The 17,663-nt window shown below is 37.1% G+C and overlaps 1 protein-coding gene across 6 annotated transcripts in view; it reads left to right on the forward strand.

Moving 5' to 3' along the window:
• The window catches only part of numb (NUMB endocytic adaptor protein), a 233,781-nt gene that overhangs the window by 110,266 nt on the left and 105,852 nt on the right, over positions 1-17,663 (forward strand). For all 6 annotated transcript variants that reach the window (XM_090398947.1, XM_090398945.1, XM_090398944.1 and 3 more), the window contains exon 6: positions 7,137-7,323. In XM_090398947.1, the coding sequence (XP_090255073.1) occupies positions 7,137-7,323 (187 nt within the window). The remainder of the gene's footprint in view (positions 1-7,136; positions 7,324-17,663) is intronic.

Below are 17,663 nucleotides of genomic sequence, written 5' to 3' on the forward strand. Positions count from 1 at the left end.
CCATTTCCTTAGTCTGCAGTTGAAGCATTTGCTGTCTTAGCCCTCCATCTTAACCTTTTGTATTTAGATAATAAACTAGCAATTTTGCTTTCCAACGTTTTTCATCAGGTCTTTCATATCCTCTCTTATACTTTATCATTATTTAAATCATTAGTTCCAACAAGCACTATCATCTCTTTTACTTCTCTGTTTCTCTATGGCAATCATTGCATCCTTTATATTAGTTCCTAGAAAGCTTGATGCAATGACTCCATCTTCCAGTGCAAATTTAATTATAAAATCACCTTATCATATCACTTTTTTTTTCTTACGTTCTCATTGACTTATCTCAGAAGGAACAGGATAGCAGAATGGGTTTTGCTAATGATAGTAGAGGAACTGAAGCCAAGAACAGTAGTAATATCCCAGGAAGACAGGGATGCAAAGAACAGTTCATTTGAGGCTATCCGGCATGAGATAGAGGCCAATAGGATGAAATATGTAATTGGTTGTTGCTATAACACGGGGGGGGGGAGGGTATAAGAGAAAATTAGTTGACATGCATTGGCAAATTGGAACAATTAGTGCAGATAGAGTAATTATTACAGGGAACATAGATATGGAAAGGAATGGTCACAGGGAGGTAAGGAAATTGAACTTATACAGCTGGTGAGAGATAATTACCTGAGGCACATGTAATGGAAGGAACACAAGGTTTGAGAGTGCTGGATCTGATCATAGCATCAGAGAATATAGCAGCTAACCAATTTAGCTACACTGCCTCCACTTCGGGGAATGTGATCATGTAGTTTTGACCTGGGAGATTACCAGACGTAGAATTTTCTGTTAAGAAGGGATACATGTGGAATTACAAAGCAAGTGATTATGACAAGCTGAGGAGTCAGCTTTCAGCAGAACTAATGCATGAGAATTTGGAAGGAAGAAATGGTGGTAGTGGTGCATGGAAGGTGGTCAAGGGGTGTTTAAAGAAAGCATCATCTGAATGTATACCTAGAGTCAGAGGTATAAATCAGGTAGAAGTTAGATGGATGAATAGCATCATTAAGCAGGAATTGCAGGCAAAGAAAATGTTATAGAGGGAATATAAAGAAAAAAGTGATCAGCATGGTAAGGAAGGCCAAAGCTAATTATGAGAGAAAGCTAGCTGATCAGGCCAAAAGTAATCCTGAAAAGTTCTTGCGCTATGTGACAAGTAAAAGGAGGAATGACTAATGGAAGGACTACTTTAAAAAGTGCTGATGGTGGAGAGTTAACAGAAGCATACCAAATAGTTGAATTACAGAGTAAACATTTTGCTGAGGTGTACCATCTAGTTGATGTTATGTGACATCGACTGATGGGAGAATAGAGACTAAAGTAACGAAGGTGCTGTGCTTAAAATATTTCAGAACCTCAATGCGAACACAACCATTGGATTTAACATTATATCAGCCCATGTATTATGAGACTGGCCAATGGAATTATCAGCACCTTTGGTCAGGCTGTTTATTTTAAGCCTCAGCACTAGGATGGTGCCAAATAGAGTGGAAAGAGGGGGAAATATACCTGCCACATAGAGGATTCAAGAGAGAAAAGTATTGGAGAAATTTGTGAAGAATAGAATTAAATTTGTGTGGATAGGAATATGATACTCTATAAGGGACAACATGAATTTGGGAAGAGTAGGTCTTGTCTTAGCAATTTGCTTACTTTTTTATAATCAGTTGACAGTAGAGTTGGACAACAGAAATGTCTGCAAAGTGATATTGTGATATTGACAGACTTTGCAAAGGCATTTGATAGGATTCCACATAGAACTCTGTTGCATAAATTGTAGCAAATGGAGATGGATATGAATCTAGTGATTTGGATTAGAGGGTGGCTGATGGACAGATATCAAACAGCATTTTACGGAAGAATTGAGTCCAGGGGAAGAGGCTGGTGACCAGTGGTGTACCACAGGACTCGGTATGCGGTCTTGTATTGTTTAATTTGTACATAAGTGATATAGAAAATGAGCTGACAGGAAATATTCAGTTATTTGCTGATGATGCTAAACTTAGAAGAGTGATGTCGAAATCCTGCGGGACTACTTAAATAGATTAGCAACATGGGCAAAGTAAATGGCTTCAAGTTTAATGTGGCCAAATATATGGTGATGCACTTTGGGAAGAAGAAGAGATCACATACTGTACTAACTATATTGATGGAATTGAATTGATGAGGACAGACTTTGGGGGGATGATTGTGGACAGGGAGTCAGAGTTTAGAGGGCATATTGTGAAGGTAGCCAAAACAACACATCAGATTTCATGGTTGTTGGAGAATGCACTGACATACAGAGATAGAGAAGATTTTGTTCTCCTATAAGACTTTAATAAGGCCACGTTGTATGCTGATCTGTACACCCAGATTTCGTGGGAGAAGATCCAGAGGCAAGTGACAAAGATTGTGGCTGGTCTATGGAATTCTAATTTATCGGAATAGATTAGATGATCTGTGGTCTTCAAAAGCTAACTGATAGGGAAAAAAGAGGAGGCATGATAGAAACATGAAAGTTATTAAAGGGATTTTATAGGATTGACACTGAAAACTGTTTTCAGTACATTACAGGAAGGGAGAGAAAGAGGGATCACCCATGGAAATTGTTTAAGAGTGAGAGTGTGATTAGCAAGGAAGTTGCAAGTGCTTCATCAGTGAATAAATTTAAGGAGAGGTATGATAGGCATTGTGTGAATAATGGATCTTCCATGATGTGGCATCTGACTCTATGGAGATATCTGTATAATAATAATAATTGTAATTATTATTATTCAGTGGTTCTTGTTAAACCTTGTGTTATTAAGCTGTTTGGATGGAAAGTGGCCCTTCCATCAACACCTTCAGCATTTCCTGTAACATTGATGTTTTTTATATGATTTTTTACAAATAGTGTATGGGTTGCCACAGGAAGTTGCAAGTGCTTCATCAGTGAATAAGTTTAAGGATAGGTATGATAGGTGTTGTGTGAATAATGGATCTCCCATGATGTGCCATCTGACTCTATGGAGATGTCTGTATAATAATAATAATTGTGATTATTATTATAAATTATTATTATATATCGCCTAACATGCAGCGGCTGTATTACAGGTTACAGAAAGGTCTTAATACACTTTGGCAGAGGTTTTGGCCCTTTTATCACAGAAATGCAACTTGGATACTCCTGATATATCACCACCAAACTATCAGTGACATGGAATGATCACCTCTCTGAATTCTTGGTGCTATAGTACATGCTGTGCGACCATCTGGAGCATATACCTGATTGTTCTTGCAGTTGAATGAGTCGTCAGTGGTGGAGACCTTCTCATCTGTGAAGAGGATATTTCTTTGTCTGTTGTTTACATATTGCTGGAGAAATGCCTTTTGATTTTATCACCCTCTGCCGCATAAGCCATGGTGTTAGGAAGTGTTCAGTAAAATGACAATAGACTCTCACCCCCAGGCCATCAGTTAGTACATGTGACATCATTCTCTTTGAAATGTTCATTTCTTGAAATATCGCTTTCTTCATTCTCACAGGATTATGGTGGAGGAATGCCTTCACAGCCCTCACAAGCTGTTGTGTCCTTATGCAGTGTGGTTAACTTGTTCTATGGTGGTGGTCAGATATGTCTTCTGTATCATTATAACAGTTAATAGTCTGATACAGAAACATCCTGCTAATCCTGAGTGTGTTTAGCATGTTGAAAACAACAGGTGGCTGCATCCCAACATCATGAAGTGCTATACAGCTACACAGTTCTCATAATCTCCCTGCTGTATGTTGACCCATACAGCTAGATAATTCTCTCTCTCTACTGATAAACACATTAATGTTCACTGTGCCTGGTGCCATTAATGGAACCAGGCTTGCACGATTCTGCGTGCAGCATGGCGGGTATGCGGAAGTTGTAACAATATTTATGGCAAGGCTATGTTGTTATTGTTATATGGGCACCTCCATGGAGTCCCGAAGATTCATTGCAGGAGATCCAATCTATCCACACAATCGATCATACCTCTCCTTGAATGCATTAATAGACCAAGCACTCACAACTGACTCTGACAACCCATTCCACTCATTCACAGCTCCAAGCAAAAAATCTAGTTATACACCCTTACTAGCCACACCTTTATTCAACTTCCAGAGCTGACCCCTTGTTTTTGTCCCTCTAGCCAATGGCTGAAACATTTCTCCTGCATCTCTCTCCTATAAAACCCTTTAAGCAACTTAAATGTTTCTGTCATATCCCCTCTTTTTCTTCTATCAACCAACTTCTGCAATCCACACATCTTCATTACACAGGCCACTCACCATCTTTGTCACTTGCCTCTGAATCCTCTTCACTGCTTCCTCATCTTCAAGAAACCCAGGGGACCAGATGTGAGTGTATCAAGTATTTATAAAGAGGAATAATGACTTCCTTCAATACCCAAGTAATCTTATGGGCTACCTTAGCAATATGTCCTCTAAACTTTCTCTGTCTATCACCACCCCTAAACCTCTAGCTTCACCTATTTCCTGGAGTAAGTAGAAACGTTTTTGATCAGTATTATTAATATTAATTATTAATGTCAAATAAAAACTTCCGGCATGGTCTAGTGGTTAGGATACCTGGCTCTCGCCGAGGAGGCCTGGGTCCGATTCCTGGTACCGGAATAAATTTTGTAGCCTGTGTAGCTCAGTAGAAGTGGTGTCTGCACTCAGCGCTAAACTGTCTGAAGATAAGCTTCAAATTCAAGTCTAGTACACCGACTAGAGGAACTTTTACTAAGCCTTTTTTCGACTGGTTCCCAGGTTAGTTGATTTCTGGCAAGGGCAAGTGGTTTTATTCTCCCGGAAACTCGGGTTTTTCATCCCGTAAACTCAAGAAAATCGACCGTAGAACCCACACTATTTCATACATTAAAAATATCATGTTAGGGACCACGAGATGGTGGCACTTGTCATGCTGTATCTTCACTGCGAGCTGCTTAATTACTGATAGCCTTGGGCCAGCTATCTCTGATTGATTACCAGCGGAGATTGAACTGTCCTCTCAGTCTCCAAAAGTTAGATAGGGCTAGAACTGCCTTGCCTACTCCCTATGCAGGAATAAAAAGGCGTTAGCTGATTTTTTTTGAATGCTAACAAATCTGCAAATAATAAGCAGATGATTGCTTTTTCTTTTGTAAAATAGTTAACTTTCTTAACCTAGAAAATTTCACAGCCTATATAGAGTCGAAAATATGAAGAAACTAAAACTATGAAACATAGAAAGATCACTCTCAGCATGTATACTGGATGTTAAGAAAATAATACAAGAAAAATCAAATGTTAATTCTAAACAGAGGAACATTGCCATGATAAATACTGCTATGAACACACACAAAATCCCACGAACAGATTATTTGTTCTCTATACAGATAATTTAAATGTACTGGTGTTCAAAACCTAAGGATGAACACTATTTCTAAAGATTATGACCACAAATTCAGACGAATCAGCCTGTGGCAATTTGTATCACTGCGATTTTGAGTAAAAAGTGAGTGCACTTTCAGATTTTCAAATCATGAGCAAAGGGATCACGTGGTGGGCACTCAGCAGAATAAAAGGCAAAAGGCTGCACTAAGCAGATTGTTTGTGTGTGAAGGAAGCTCTTTTCATTTCATCATTGGATTTCTTGTAATGTCACAAAGACATCATCTAGAGGATTCCACATGGGGAAGAATTATTGAAAAGCTTGAAGGCCACCGAATTACTGATATTGCAGAGAGTTTGGAATCTCACATAGTATTGTATCCATACTCCAGGCAGCATTTCAAACCAATAGAATGTGTTCCAGATGTTTGCTAAGAGATTGCTATTGCTCTACCACAGAGCATGAAGACAGATTTTTGCTTATAACAACAAAATGTAATCAACGCACCCCAGCAAGTCATCTTGCAAGTCTGCTCTATGCAAGCACAGGCACATGAATATCTTGACAAACTGTGGCAAGATGTCTGCAACAAACAGGCCTATACACCCAAAGGCCTGTAGTCTTGCCTCCTTTTATCCACAGCTCATCGTAGAGCATATTTACAGTGGTGTTGTATCTATAAAAATTGGACAAGACATCAATGGGCTAATGTACTCTTTTCAGGTGAGTCATTTTAGTCTTTCCTCCGCTTCCAGATGACACCTGATGTGGTGTGAAAGTTACACTGCTTACAATCACAAGAATGTTCCTGAAAGGGATAGACTGTTGGTGCTGGGGTAATAGCATAGGGAGGCATTATGTTTAATGGACACACCAAGCTTCAAGTGCTGGAAAAAGGAACTATAACTGGTTAACATTATTGCAACACGGTTCTTCAATGGCATGTTCAATTGTTCTGTGGTATTTAGGTGAAGAATTCATTTTTATGAATGACGCTGCCACACCACATCAGACACGCACAGTGGAGATACTTCTGGAGACCCAAGGATATTAATCGAATCGATTAGCCAGCATGCTCCCCCAGATATCAGTGTAATAGAACGTGTTTGGGATGCAATAGGAAGATTCATTGCTGCTCAAACTTCCCCTCCAGAAAATAAACAAGGCCTTATCCTTGCTCTGAAGGAGGAGTGGGTGAGTTTACCTTAAGAATTACAACATCGTACCTAATGAAATGTATCTCTGAATAGTTTTCTGTAAGTGCTGTATGTTGATTTCTTAACTACGTCCTAAGGGAATTTGTACCTTTTGCCAAAAATGTATTGCAATTTAATTTGTATGAAATAACACTTTTTTTGTGTAATATAATTTTATTAGTATGCCGGCAATAAGTTTGTCAACATTTGACTTTAGTCATAAAATTTTTTTCATATACTGGTAAAAATATAGTTTGTCTTTAGCTTCTGTACACAAGCGTATAACAGATATATTTGTATATATCTGTTATATTTAAATATTAATATATACATACATTTATGACATGTCATTAATGACATACGTTTATTAACATATGACCTCCATGGAGTTCAGATGCTAAATATTGGCCATTACTCTATAGCATTTTTTTTTAATAGCATAAAAAGATAAGATAAAAAAAGTTACTCCTTTAAGCCATTAATTTTCATTCCCTTAATGTTAAATATTTCTCCCTTCTGTTGTCTTTTCAATAAGGGAGAACGTCTTAGTCATGCTGTTGGTTGTGCTTTTGCTGCATGTTTGGAAAGAAAACAGAAGAGAGATAAAGAAACAGTTGTAATGACATTTGATCCAAATACTTCAAGCTTTACTCACACAGGATGCTTTCGCCAGGCTTCCCTTACAGAGAGGATGCAGGATCCTCAAGAATGCAAATTATCAGGTACAAGATTTACTATAGATTCATAGTTACATGAAATACTTTTTAAATTTGTCTTGTATTGATAACAGGCTTTTCATGGTGGCATCCTTAAATATTTTACATGTCCTCTAGTAATTTCTGCATTTAGATTCCAAAAACTGTACCCTTTTCTATTTTTACATAAGTAATTTTCATTTGTAATGTTGATTGAGTCAGCTATCTCATGCTCATTCCATTTTTTTTTTGATGGAATTCTCTTTCTTTCTCAGGTCTTTTTATAATTTTTTATTAGCAGATCTGAAATTGATAATTTCTGAGCTGTTGACAAGGAAAGATAATTTTTAAGTTAGTGATTTTGAAGTCATTTTCCAGTTTGCTTCTAGTAGTTAGCTTTGTGGAAAGATGCTATGAGCTGTCAATGTACTGGATAAATGTTCTGATTTATGTTTTTATTTTTCACTAGTCAGACATTATGTAAATATCTAGATTTTTTTTTTTCTCTTATATAGCAAAACAGACTGAACATTAGAGAATTTGTTGAAAAGTGTGATGTGTACTTTGAAATTTACAAACTTGACTGCTACAAACATTGTGCTTCAAGGACAATGTTTGTAGCAGTTGTGTTGAACTGAGACTGTGAACCAGAGATAATAAAAAACATTTACCTTTTGAAATACCAGTTATCTAACATGAGCTTTAGGATGCCATAGAAGTGATGCTATATTTGCTCACTTGTCCAAGGATGAACTAAAAATTAAAAAATGTATGTTTTTTATTTAAACCTTCAATCTGCATTAAGACCTTTTACTTATGGACTTGATTTATCTATATATCCTCCACTGGACTCTTGATACAGTTGGTTAACTAATGTCAGTAAAAATGATGATAGGAATTTTTAACCTGAAATATTGATAAGCCCTGCCCCTTCATAAAAAGTGAGTACTTAATGAGTTGCTGTGGTATTTGCATCTTCTGAAGGATTCTCTAATGATTTTGAGATTTAGACTTAATAACTTTCCTACTCCAGAAACATCATTTTACTTGTACCAAAATCAGAGAAAAGAGTTCATGTCCTTATTTCTCAAGAAAAATTATCGGTTTATTGTGATTGAATTTTTGAATTAGTGTATTTCTGAATCTAAAGGAAGATTTACATTCTCCATTCCATGTCAATGGAGATTGTTTTGTGAATCATTATTATTATTTACATCTGACTTTCATTGAATCACAGATTCATCATGGGAGGTACACACTGCCACACACAAAACTCATCCAGCCATGTCTTAAACTGATTCACTGTATCATTCACAACACACTCAGACAATGCATTTCACTCACCAACCACTCTCCATGCAAAGAACCTTCTCCTCATTCATCTGCCCAAATCCTCTTTATACAGTTTCCAGGGATGGCCTCTTGTCCTCCCATCCTATGAAATTTTTCTTTCATATCAACCTTGATATCTCTGAAATACTTAAATATAAAGAGCCAATAGGCTTCATTTCAGCGATATAAACATTATTAAATTAAGGGGATATTAAATCCCACATTGTTTTAAAACCGAATAAGAAATTCAAAGATTGGAATCAGAGAGTTTCATGCCGAATATAGTAAACTATAAAAGTATTGGCGATTACTAGCATGGCTAATGCAAGTAGCCTTTGATATCTATTTGGTCTAGCTACTCACTGATGAAGCCTCAAAAAAGGCTGAAATTGGTCTGGGTAGTGACCTTCCACCATAATGTAATAACAGCATACATTTCCTAGGAAATGTGTTTTTACATTATGGAAAATACCAAGAATTGCGATCAGAACTTTACCACCTTTGCTGCGAGTTGCCCGAGATACTACGTACTAGGACTACTTGCATTAGCTCACGCTAGTAATCGCTGATACTTTTATAGTTTACTATATTCGGCATGAAACTCTCTGATTCCAATCTTTGAGTTTCTTATTTGGTTTTAAAACAATGTGGGATTTAATGTCCCCTTAATTTAATAATGTTTATATCGCCGAAATGAAGCCTATTGGCTCGCAGAGTATATAAGTTCTTTTTGCAATACCCTTTGGTATCTATTTGGTCTAGCTACTCACTGATGAAGCCTTAAAAAAGGCTGAAACCGGTCTGGGTAGTGACCTCTCACCATAATGTAATAACAGCATACATTTCCTAGGAAATGTGTTTTTACATTATGGAAAATACCAAGAATAGCGATCAGAACTTTACCACCTTTGCTGCGAGTTGCCCAAGATTGTACTATGTACTAGGACTACTTGCATTAGCTCATGCTAGTAATCGCCGATACTTTTATAGTTTACTATATTCGGCATAAAACTCTCAGATTCCAATCTTTGAGTTTCTTATCCGGTTTTAAAACAATGTGGGATTTAATATCCCCTTAATTTAATAATCTCTGAAATAACTTATGTCTCAACCGTATCATCCTCCACTTCCTATTCATGAGGCTTTGCAATTTATTTCTCTCAATCTCTCCTCGTACTCCACATTCCAAAGACTACTGACCACCTTGTGAATCTTCTCTGGACCCTTTCTAACCTACATCACCATGAAAACCTGGTTACCAAATCTGTGTACAATACTGCATGTGAGGCCTGATCAAGGTCTTATACAATGGAATCATAACCTCTTTATTTCTGCACATCAAGGTTCTCCACATCATTGCCATTATCTGATGTGACAACTTCACAACCTGTGCAATTTGGCCCCTGACTTTCAGGTTCTTGTCCACCACCACTCCCGGTTCTCTTATCTCCTCTACCTCCTTTAAACTTTCCCCACCAAGTGTATACTTTGCATCTCATCATTGCTTATGAAATTTCAGAACCTTACACTCTGCAACATTGAACTGATATGTCCACTTATCTACCCATTCATACAGTCTGTTCAAGTCCTCCTGTAAGGCCATAACTTCTGCTTAACTCTGCATTGCTGTCCCGAATTTTGTATCATTTGCAAACAGTTGAATATCGCCAGTTAAATCCATCCCAATATCATTAATATACAAATTGAACAACAATGGCCCTAATGATGCAGACTCCTGCAGCACACTGCTAGTGACTTTCCTATTTTGGGAGACTGCGTCCACATATACTTGTTGATACTTATCTGACATCCAGTCACCGATCCAACGTGCTAGTCTGTTATTCAGTCCCATCCATTTTAATTCATTTAACAGTTTGTAGCAATGGCAGTCTATCAAAATTTTTTGCAAAATCTGAGTATACCACTGTATATGCATATCCCTTGTCCAAGAATCAGTTAGTAAAACATGATCTCCCTTTAAATAAACCCATGCTGACAGCCACAGAGAATATTGCTGTTATCAACCCAGTTTTGTATTCTACTTCTCACCAATCTCTCCAGTACTTAACCACAATTCCAGATATACAAATTTGCCTATAATTTGTATCCACAGCCTTATCACCACCTTTATACAGTGGAACAATTTTACCTTTCCACTTTTTTGGAATCTATGCTGTTCTAAGATCTATTAAACAGGCCAGTTCCATTGAACACTCTCTTAAGACACATGGTGATATGTCATCAAATCCTGTCGCCTTATTGGCATCAAGCTTAATTTTTTCCTCATATACCTCCTACTCACTCACAATTAAGCCATTCTCTCCTATGTTCTCTACACTCAAGTTTTTCATGATTTCACCCTGATGAGTATGAAACACCTCTATAAATTTTTTGCCGAACAACTCAACAATGTCTTCTGCTGCAGTTACCAATCTACCATTTTCATCCATTAACATCATCTTACCATAATTATTCTTCCTTCTACTGAAAACTAGGATTTTTCTTGCCCTGATTTGCTAATTTCTGCTTATACTTAGTCGGTTTCCTAGCCTTTTCTTTATATTTTTCATACAATTGATTGCCACCATTATTCATCTTATGCTGCCTCCACATCATCCTCTTCTCCCAAATTTCATTCTTAATCCATTTGACACCTACTTTGTTCTTTTGGTCAGTTCGCACACTGCATTTATCTCCCTCCTGCTTACACCTCATTCCATGCTATAGCTCCAGACTCTCTCCTAAGCTTTTCATAATCGCCAGCCTTGTAATTCCACATATATCTTTTCCTCACAGATTTCTTCTTATGGCTAGCCACAACCCAGCTGATTACTTTATGATGACTCTGACCAACTGGACAGAATTGCAAAACTCCACCCACAGTCATGAAATGGTCAGATTTAGAACTCACAAGCCTCGTGTGCCCTCCTTTACATACTGACTAAGATAGTTGTCTCAAGAATTCAAGATATTCATTTTCCTTATTCCCAAATCACTCCTAATAATCACCCTTCTGTTGTTCACTAACCAAAGCAACCCCCCTCTCCCATACCTTCTTGTCCTTTCTATCCTCATGGAAAAACATCATACTCCTCCATTTCTATTCCCCTCAGGATATTATCCTTATCTATCCTTTCTTCTAACATAATCCCACATGTAATATGACAATGGATATATCCGATCATACCGAAGTGCATGACTTTACATTTACTGACATTGAACTGATATCCATTTTCCCATGCCCACATTTCTAATGCCCTAACCTATCTTTGCATGATCAGCAAACAGATGTATGTTATCTGTCAAATCGTTTCCAATGTCATTAATATATAGATTGAATAACAGTTTACCAAAGACCAATCCTTGTGGTACACCACTAAGTTACCTTAAATCTTGCTGACTCACACTGCTCAACACCACTTTTTGATGTCAGTCAGTCAGCCATCCTCTAATGCACAGTGATATTTTATGGTCTAATCCCATATTTTCCAATTTGTGCAATAGTCTTCCATGCTTTATCTCGTTGTCAAAAGCATTAACAAAGCCTAAAAGTATTGTGGCATATCCATTCCCCTTGTCTAACTCAGCAGTAAAATTATTATAAAATGTGAGCAAGTTGCTGAAACATGACCTTCCCATAGTAAACCCATGCTGTTCATTACAAAATATGGATTCTCTGATCTACTCATTTCTGTATGCAAGTCCTAACCAACTTTTCCAAAATCTTCACCACCAGTCCAGAGATACTGGAAGGTTGATAGTTGGATACATCAATCCTTGCACCATCCTTTTTCAATGGAATTATCATGCATTCTTTTCACTCGTGGAATCTTCCCTGTTCTGAGACTCAAATTATATAGCACTAGAGGAACAGCCAGTTCAGCTGAAGACTCTTTATGCATCTTTGCTGATATCCAGCAGCTCTTATTGTCAAATTCTTATTCAGTTTGTGCAACAGCTCTAGCATCCTCCTCATACACTTGAGTTTCTTCATGCAGTGAACTCAATGTTGCATATGCCATGTCGACTAATAGGCACTCATTAGTCAAACAATCTTTTCTGCATCTGTCACTTGCATACCATCTACATTCAGCAGAGTTATTCTTTCATACTTATTCTTTTTTTTTTCTCAACCTTGCAGAGCTAGTCTTTTTCATACTCAGACTTATTTTTGTGTACAACAGTTGTAACTCTCCTGGCCTATTCCTTATAATTCTTATAACTAACATTATCCTTATGCAGATGGTATTCCTTCCTCATTATCATCTCTTTGTTATGAATCTCCTACTTAATAAGATTACACATTCATTTCAGTCCTTCCCCTATTTATTTATCAAACTAGGGACACATTCCGATATTGCATCATTTAAGTACTTTTTAAATGCTTCCCATGCACCCCTTCGATATCTTTCCAAGTCAGTACCACATAATCACTGTCACCAACTAAAGTCACTTTAGTTACTATTTTAACTGAAACCCCCCCCCCTTTGATACTATAATGAGATCTAACACGCTTTAACCTCAAATTTCTTCTCATGCATGCTGCTTGAGTAAATTGTCTATCAACAGTTCAATAAATTCAGTTTCATTCTTCTCATGAGATTTTGCTGCTGCCCAGTCCTACATTTTGATTACTTGTTTCACTCTTATATTTATTTGGTAATACTTTTTTTTCCCCCTAAATCTATGTATTTGATCTCGTTAAATTCTACCTCACAACAGATGGTTTCAACCTCACTGCTGCATGGAAAACTCTTACTAGTATTGCAATAATAGGTGTCAACTCTAACTGGATTCAAATTATCCAATATTGTTAGCAGCATACCTCCTATTCTGTCTATCCTTCCTAAAAATATCGTACCCTTTGCACTTGATACCAGTTAGTATGTCTGCCTACGATAGCCAGGTCTCGCTAATGCCGGCAATCTAAGGTCCCGGTGTATTCATCAAGGCAACATTAGCATTCATGTACAAACATAAGTTACCTGCATGTTTTTTTTTTTTTTTTTTTTTTTTTTTTGTATACTCTTTCTGTGATACAGTTGAGCACTTGCAGATATCTTTTCTTATCTAGTATCTTACTTATGCATACATCCTTGCACATGCTTGTTAAGACTAAACTAGACAAACACAAAATTGTTATTTCCTCATAATCATTTCCATGATAATGCCCATTCCTATCATTAACACAGCTACACAATATTGTCCCTCTTGCATACAGATTCTTATCCTGGCATAATTTAGTTTCCTCAACTCTTTGTGTTAGGTGTCATACCAGCAGTTAATCATTTCTCAAGACTCCTGATACTAAATGCATTCAAGTGTAGGGTCTTCCTCTTATTTTTTTTTGGAAGGTTTATTTTTCACTTGGTTAGACTATAATAAATTTAGTAAATTTAGTTTAATCCTTTATCCAAGTGTGAGCAAACAAAGTTTGCGCCTGAAAATATCTTCAGAACTGGGGTAAGGTAGTACAACACCGAGCAACTCGTAGCAAAGATGGACCAAGCTAACATCACTCCTATCTTATCTCCCATAATGCAAAACACATCTCCTTGTGGATATGTATAATGTTATGCATTAAGGGAAGGGCCACTACCCAGACCAGTTTCGACCTTTATTGAGGTCTCTTCAGTGGGAGCCAGGCCCAGAGGTGGAGATACCAGGCAGAAGCAATGGCAAGGTCATCTTTACCTATAGGAGTGGTCAAACGGTGTGCTACCTTTTTATTAAATTACTCTGGATTTAGAGAAGGATGTTGAAGGTTTATTTTTCACTTGGTTAGACTATAATAAATTTAGTTTAATCCTTTATCCAAGTGTGAGCAAACAAAGTTTGCGCCTGAAAATATCTTCAGGACTGGGGTAAGGTAGTATATCACTGGGCGAATCGTAGCAAAGGTGGACCAAGCTAACATCACTCCTATCTCAGTATCTCCCATAATGCAAAACACATCTCCTTGTGGATATGTATAATGTTATGCATTAAGGAAAGGGCCACTACCCAGACTAGTTTCGACCTTTATTGAGGTCTCTTCAGTGGGAGCTAGGCCCAGAGGTGGAGATACCAGGCAGAAACAATGGCGAGGTCATCTTTACCTATAGGAGTTGCTTCAGGCACAAACTTTGTTTGCTCACACTTGGATAAAGGATTAAACTAAATTTATTATTGTCTAACCTGATGAAAAATAAACCTTCAACATCTTTCTCTAAATCCAGAGTAATTTAATAAAAAGGTGGCACACTGTTTGGCAACTCCTATAGGTAAAGATGACCTCACCATTGCTTCTGCCTGGTATCTCCACCTCTGGGCCTGGCTCCCACTGAAGAGACCTCAATAAAGGTCGAAACTAGTCTGGGTAGTGGCCCTTCCCTTAATGCATAGCATTATACATATCTGCAAGGAGATGTGTTTTGCATTATGGGAGATACTGAGATAGGAGTGATGTTAGCTTGGTCCACCTTTGCTACGAGTTGCCCGGTGTTGTACTGCCTTACCCCAGTCCTGAAGATATTTTCAGGTACACACACTCTTGGATAAAGGATTAAACTAAATTTATTATAAACTTCCTCTTATACAAATCCATTCTTCCCTCATACTTGCTCCACACAACCAAAAACTCGTATCCTTTCCTTCTACACCTATGCATTGAATCGTTTGCCGTAATAGCCCTTCTTTGTATTTTATTTCTGTCATATCTAGGTAATATACTTAGGATTATCACTTTCTCACTCTCATTTCTACCAACAATCTTTTCATATTCTATCTTATATTGAAGTTATTGCTAGTTAAGTCATTTGTTCCAACAACTAGAATTATAATCTTTTTTGCATTGCTTTTCTGTTTTTCTATTGCATGTGCTATATTTTTAATTTTTGCTCCAGGAAAACTTGGAGCTTTAACCTTAACACGTAATATCTTAACACGTAATTCTATCATAAAATATGTCATTGACATATTTTATTATAGAATCACCATAAGTAATATCCTTCATTTTTACATCTGACTTTACTTACCTGATTCTGTGGCTTTGTTGTTTTTCATTTTGTTGCTTAATTTTCTTTTCCTTCCTATATTCCTTTAAACACTGCTTGACTTTCTGTAATTTCCACACCATCTGTCTAATAATCTGTTTTAACTTTGAGAGTTTGAAGGTTAAATCATTTTCAGTATCCTTAAGTTTGTCTTTAGTGATGCAAGCCTTCCTGTTCTTTACTTGTTGTTTTTGTTAGCATTTTATTTTTTGCAGCCATTTTACAGCTCTATTTAATATCACAATATCTAAATAAAAGTGTGTTATGACTAAATATAAATACACAAAAATCTACACTAATTATTATTATTATTATTATTATTTGTCACCTCCAGGAAGCCTAAAGACTCATCGAGGGAGGGCACCTACTCTACAACTCGGTTTCTGCCACTCACAATACACCAACTGACTGCATCTACACCAATGCCATTTACCGTTGAGCACTAGTATTTCCACAGACAATCACAACATCCATGCCCACAGCAGGATTCGAACCCTCAGCCTTTTGGCTGGAGAGCGGATACACTAACCACTCAGCTAGCCAGGCTGGCATTACTATAAGACACTAATTTTCTAAGGTTAAAAATGCACTGATATATTACTAATGCACTGAATATAATAAATATACTAAGAACTACAATAATATACTTAAAGATACACCAGTTAATTTATGAAAACTCAAAAATCAGAAAATTTAATCAATTTTATAGCAGCCTCCTAAAAACATGACCCCCACAATAACTTCGACTCCAATTTATTTATTAGACATTGAATGTTTTCAATGTTTGTTTGTAATGTTAGAAAAGCAGATTTAGTATTAAATACTGAACTGTGATATATTAGGTGAATGGTAGAGTATACCCATGCTAACATCTGACTAGTCTAGTGAGATATTTGCCTGGTCGCTGAGCCAGCACAAAATTTTTCAAGCTCTGGTTATGATGCATCCAGTATTACCATTTAATTTCACACCATAAAACAGTGAATGATTATTTTCACAGCCCAGTTATAAGAGTAATAAAATCCTTGTGATAATGAATTGTTAGCAAGGGCTTTTTTTCCCCTGAAAATATAAAAAAAAACTGATTTCAGAACATAATGTAGGTATGACATAGGTACCTCACAAGGTTGTGGCATTAATCAAATTAACTACTACCTTCTTAAATGTGCTTTGTTATTGTTTAACAGGTGAAAACCGTGTATAACATAGAAATGTTTAATGACTAAATTCATACATCAAAATTAGAAAAAAGTATTAACAGAGAGAGAAATTTCTAAATTAGTAACTGTTATACATCAAATGAACTTAAACCAGATGTTGAATATAGCAATGAGATGTCAAGACACATGGCTTGTTACAGTATACTAACTGTGTAGATTTTTGATATATGCTGACTGAAAAAAGAGAGCCTGTGTAGCTCAGTAGAAGTGGCGTTTGCACTCTACAGCGCTTGACTGCACGACGAAAGGCGTTCAAATCTAGTCACCGGCTAGAGGAACTTTTTCTAAGTCTTTTCTCAACCGGTTCCAGAGTTAGTCGATCTCTGGCAAGGGCAAGCGGGTTTTTCATCCCGTAAACTCAAGAAAATCGGCCATCGAACCCACACTATTGTCAGGCATTAAAAATATTGTGTTAGGGACCACCAGATGGCTGACTGCACTTACTAGCCGCCTCCTTCACTGCGTGCCGATTAATTAGTGATAGCCTTGGGCCAGATACCTCTGATTGGCTACCAGTGGCGATTGAACTGCCCACTCAGTCTCCAAAAGTTAGATAGGGCTAAAAAAACGGCCTCGCCTACTCCCTATTCGGGAACAAAAAGGTGTTAGCTGATTAGCTGACTGAAAATTGTTCAAGATGTGACCTTTTATTACATTGGATTGGACACTGCAGCATTTTGAAGGCCTCTTTACATCTATGAACATGGGTGTTGAATTCAGTGTGATATCTTTTGTTTAATACCCTTTTTTCTCTAATTTTGTAATTTAATCTGAGGATATG

Source organism: Typopeltis vanoorti, chromosome 10, assembly GCF_054136105.1.
Source record: "Typopeltis vanoorti isolate ZY-2024b chromosome 10, IOZ_Tvanoo_1.0, whole genome shotgun sequence".
Taxonomy (NCBI): domain Eukaryota; kingdom Metazoa; phylum Arthropoda; class Arachnida; order Uropygi; family Thelyphonidae; genus Typopeltis; species Typopeltis vanoorti.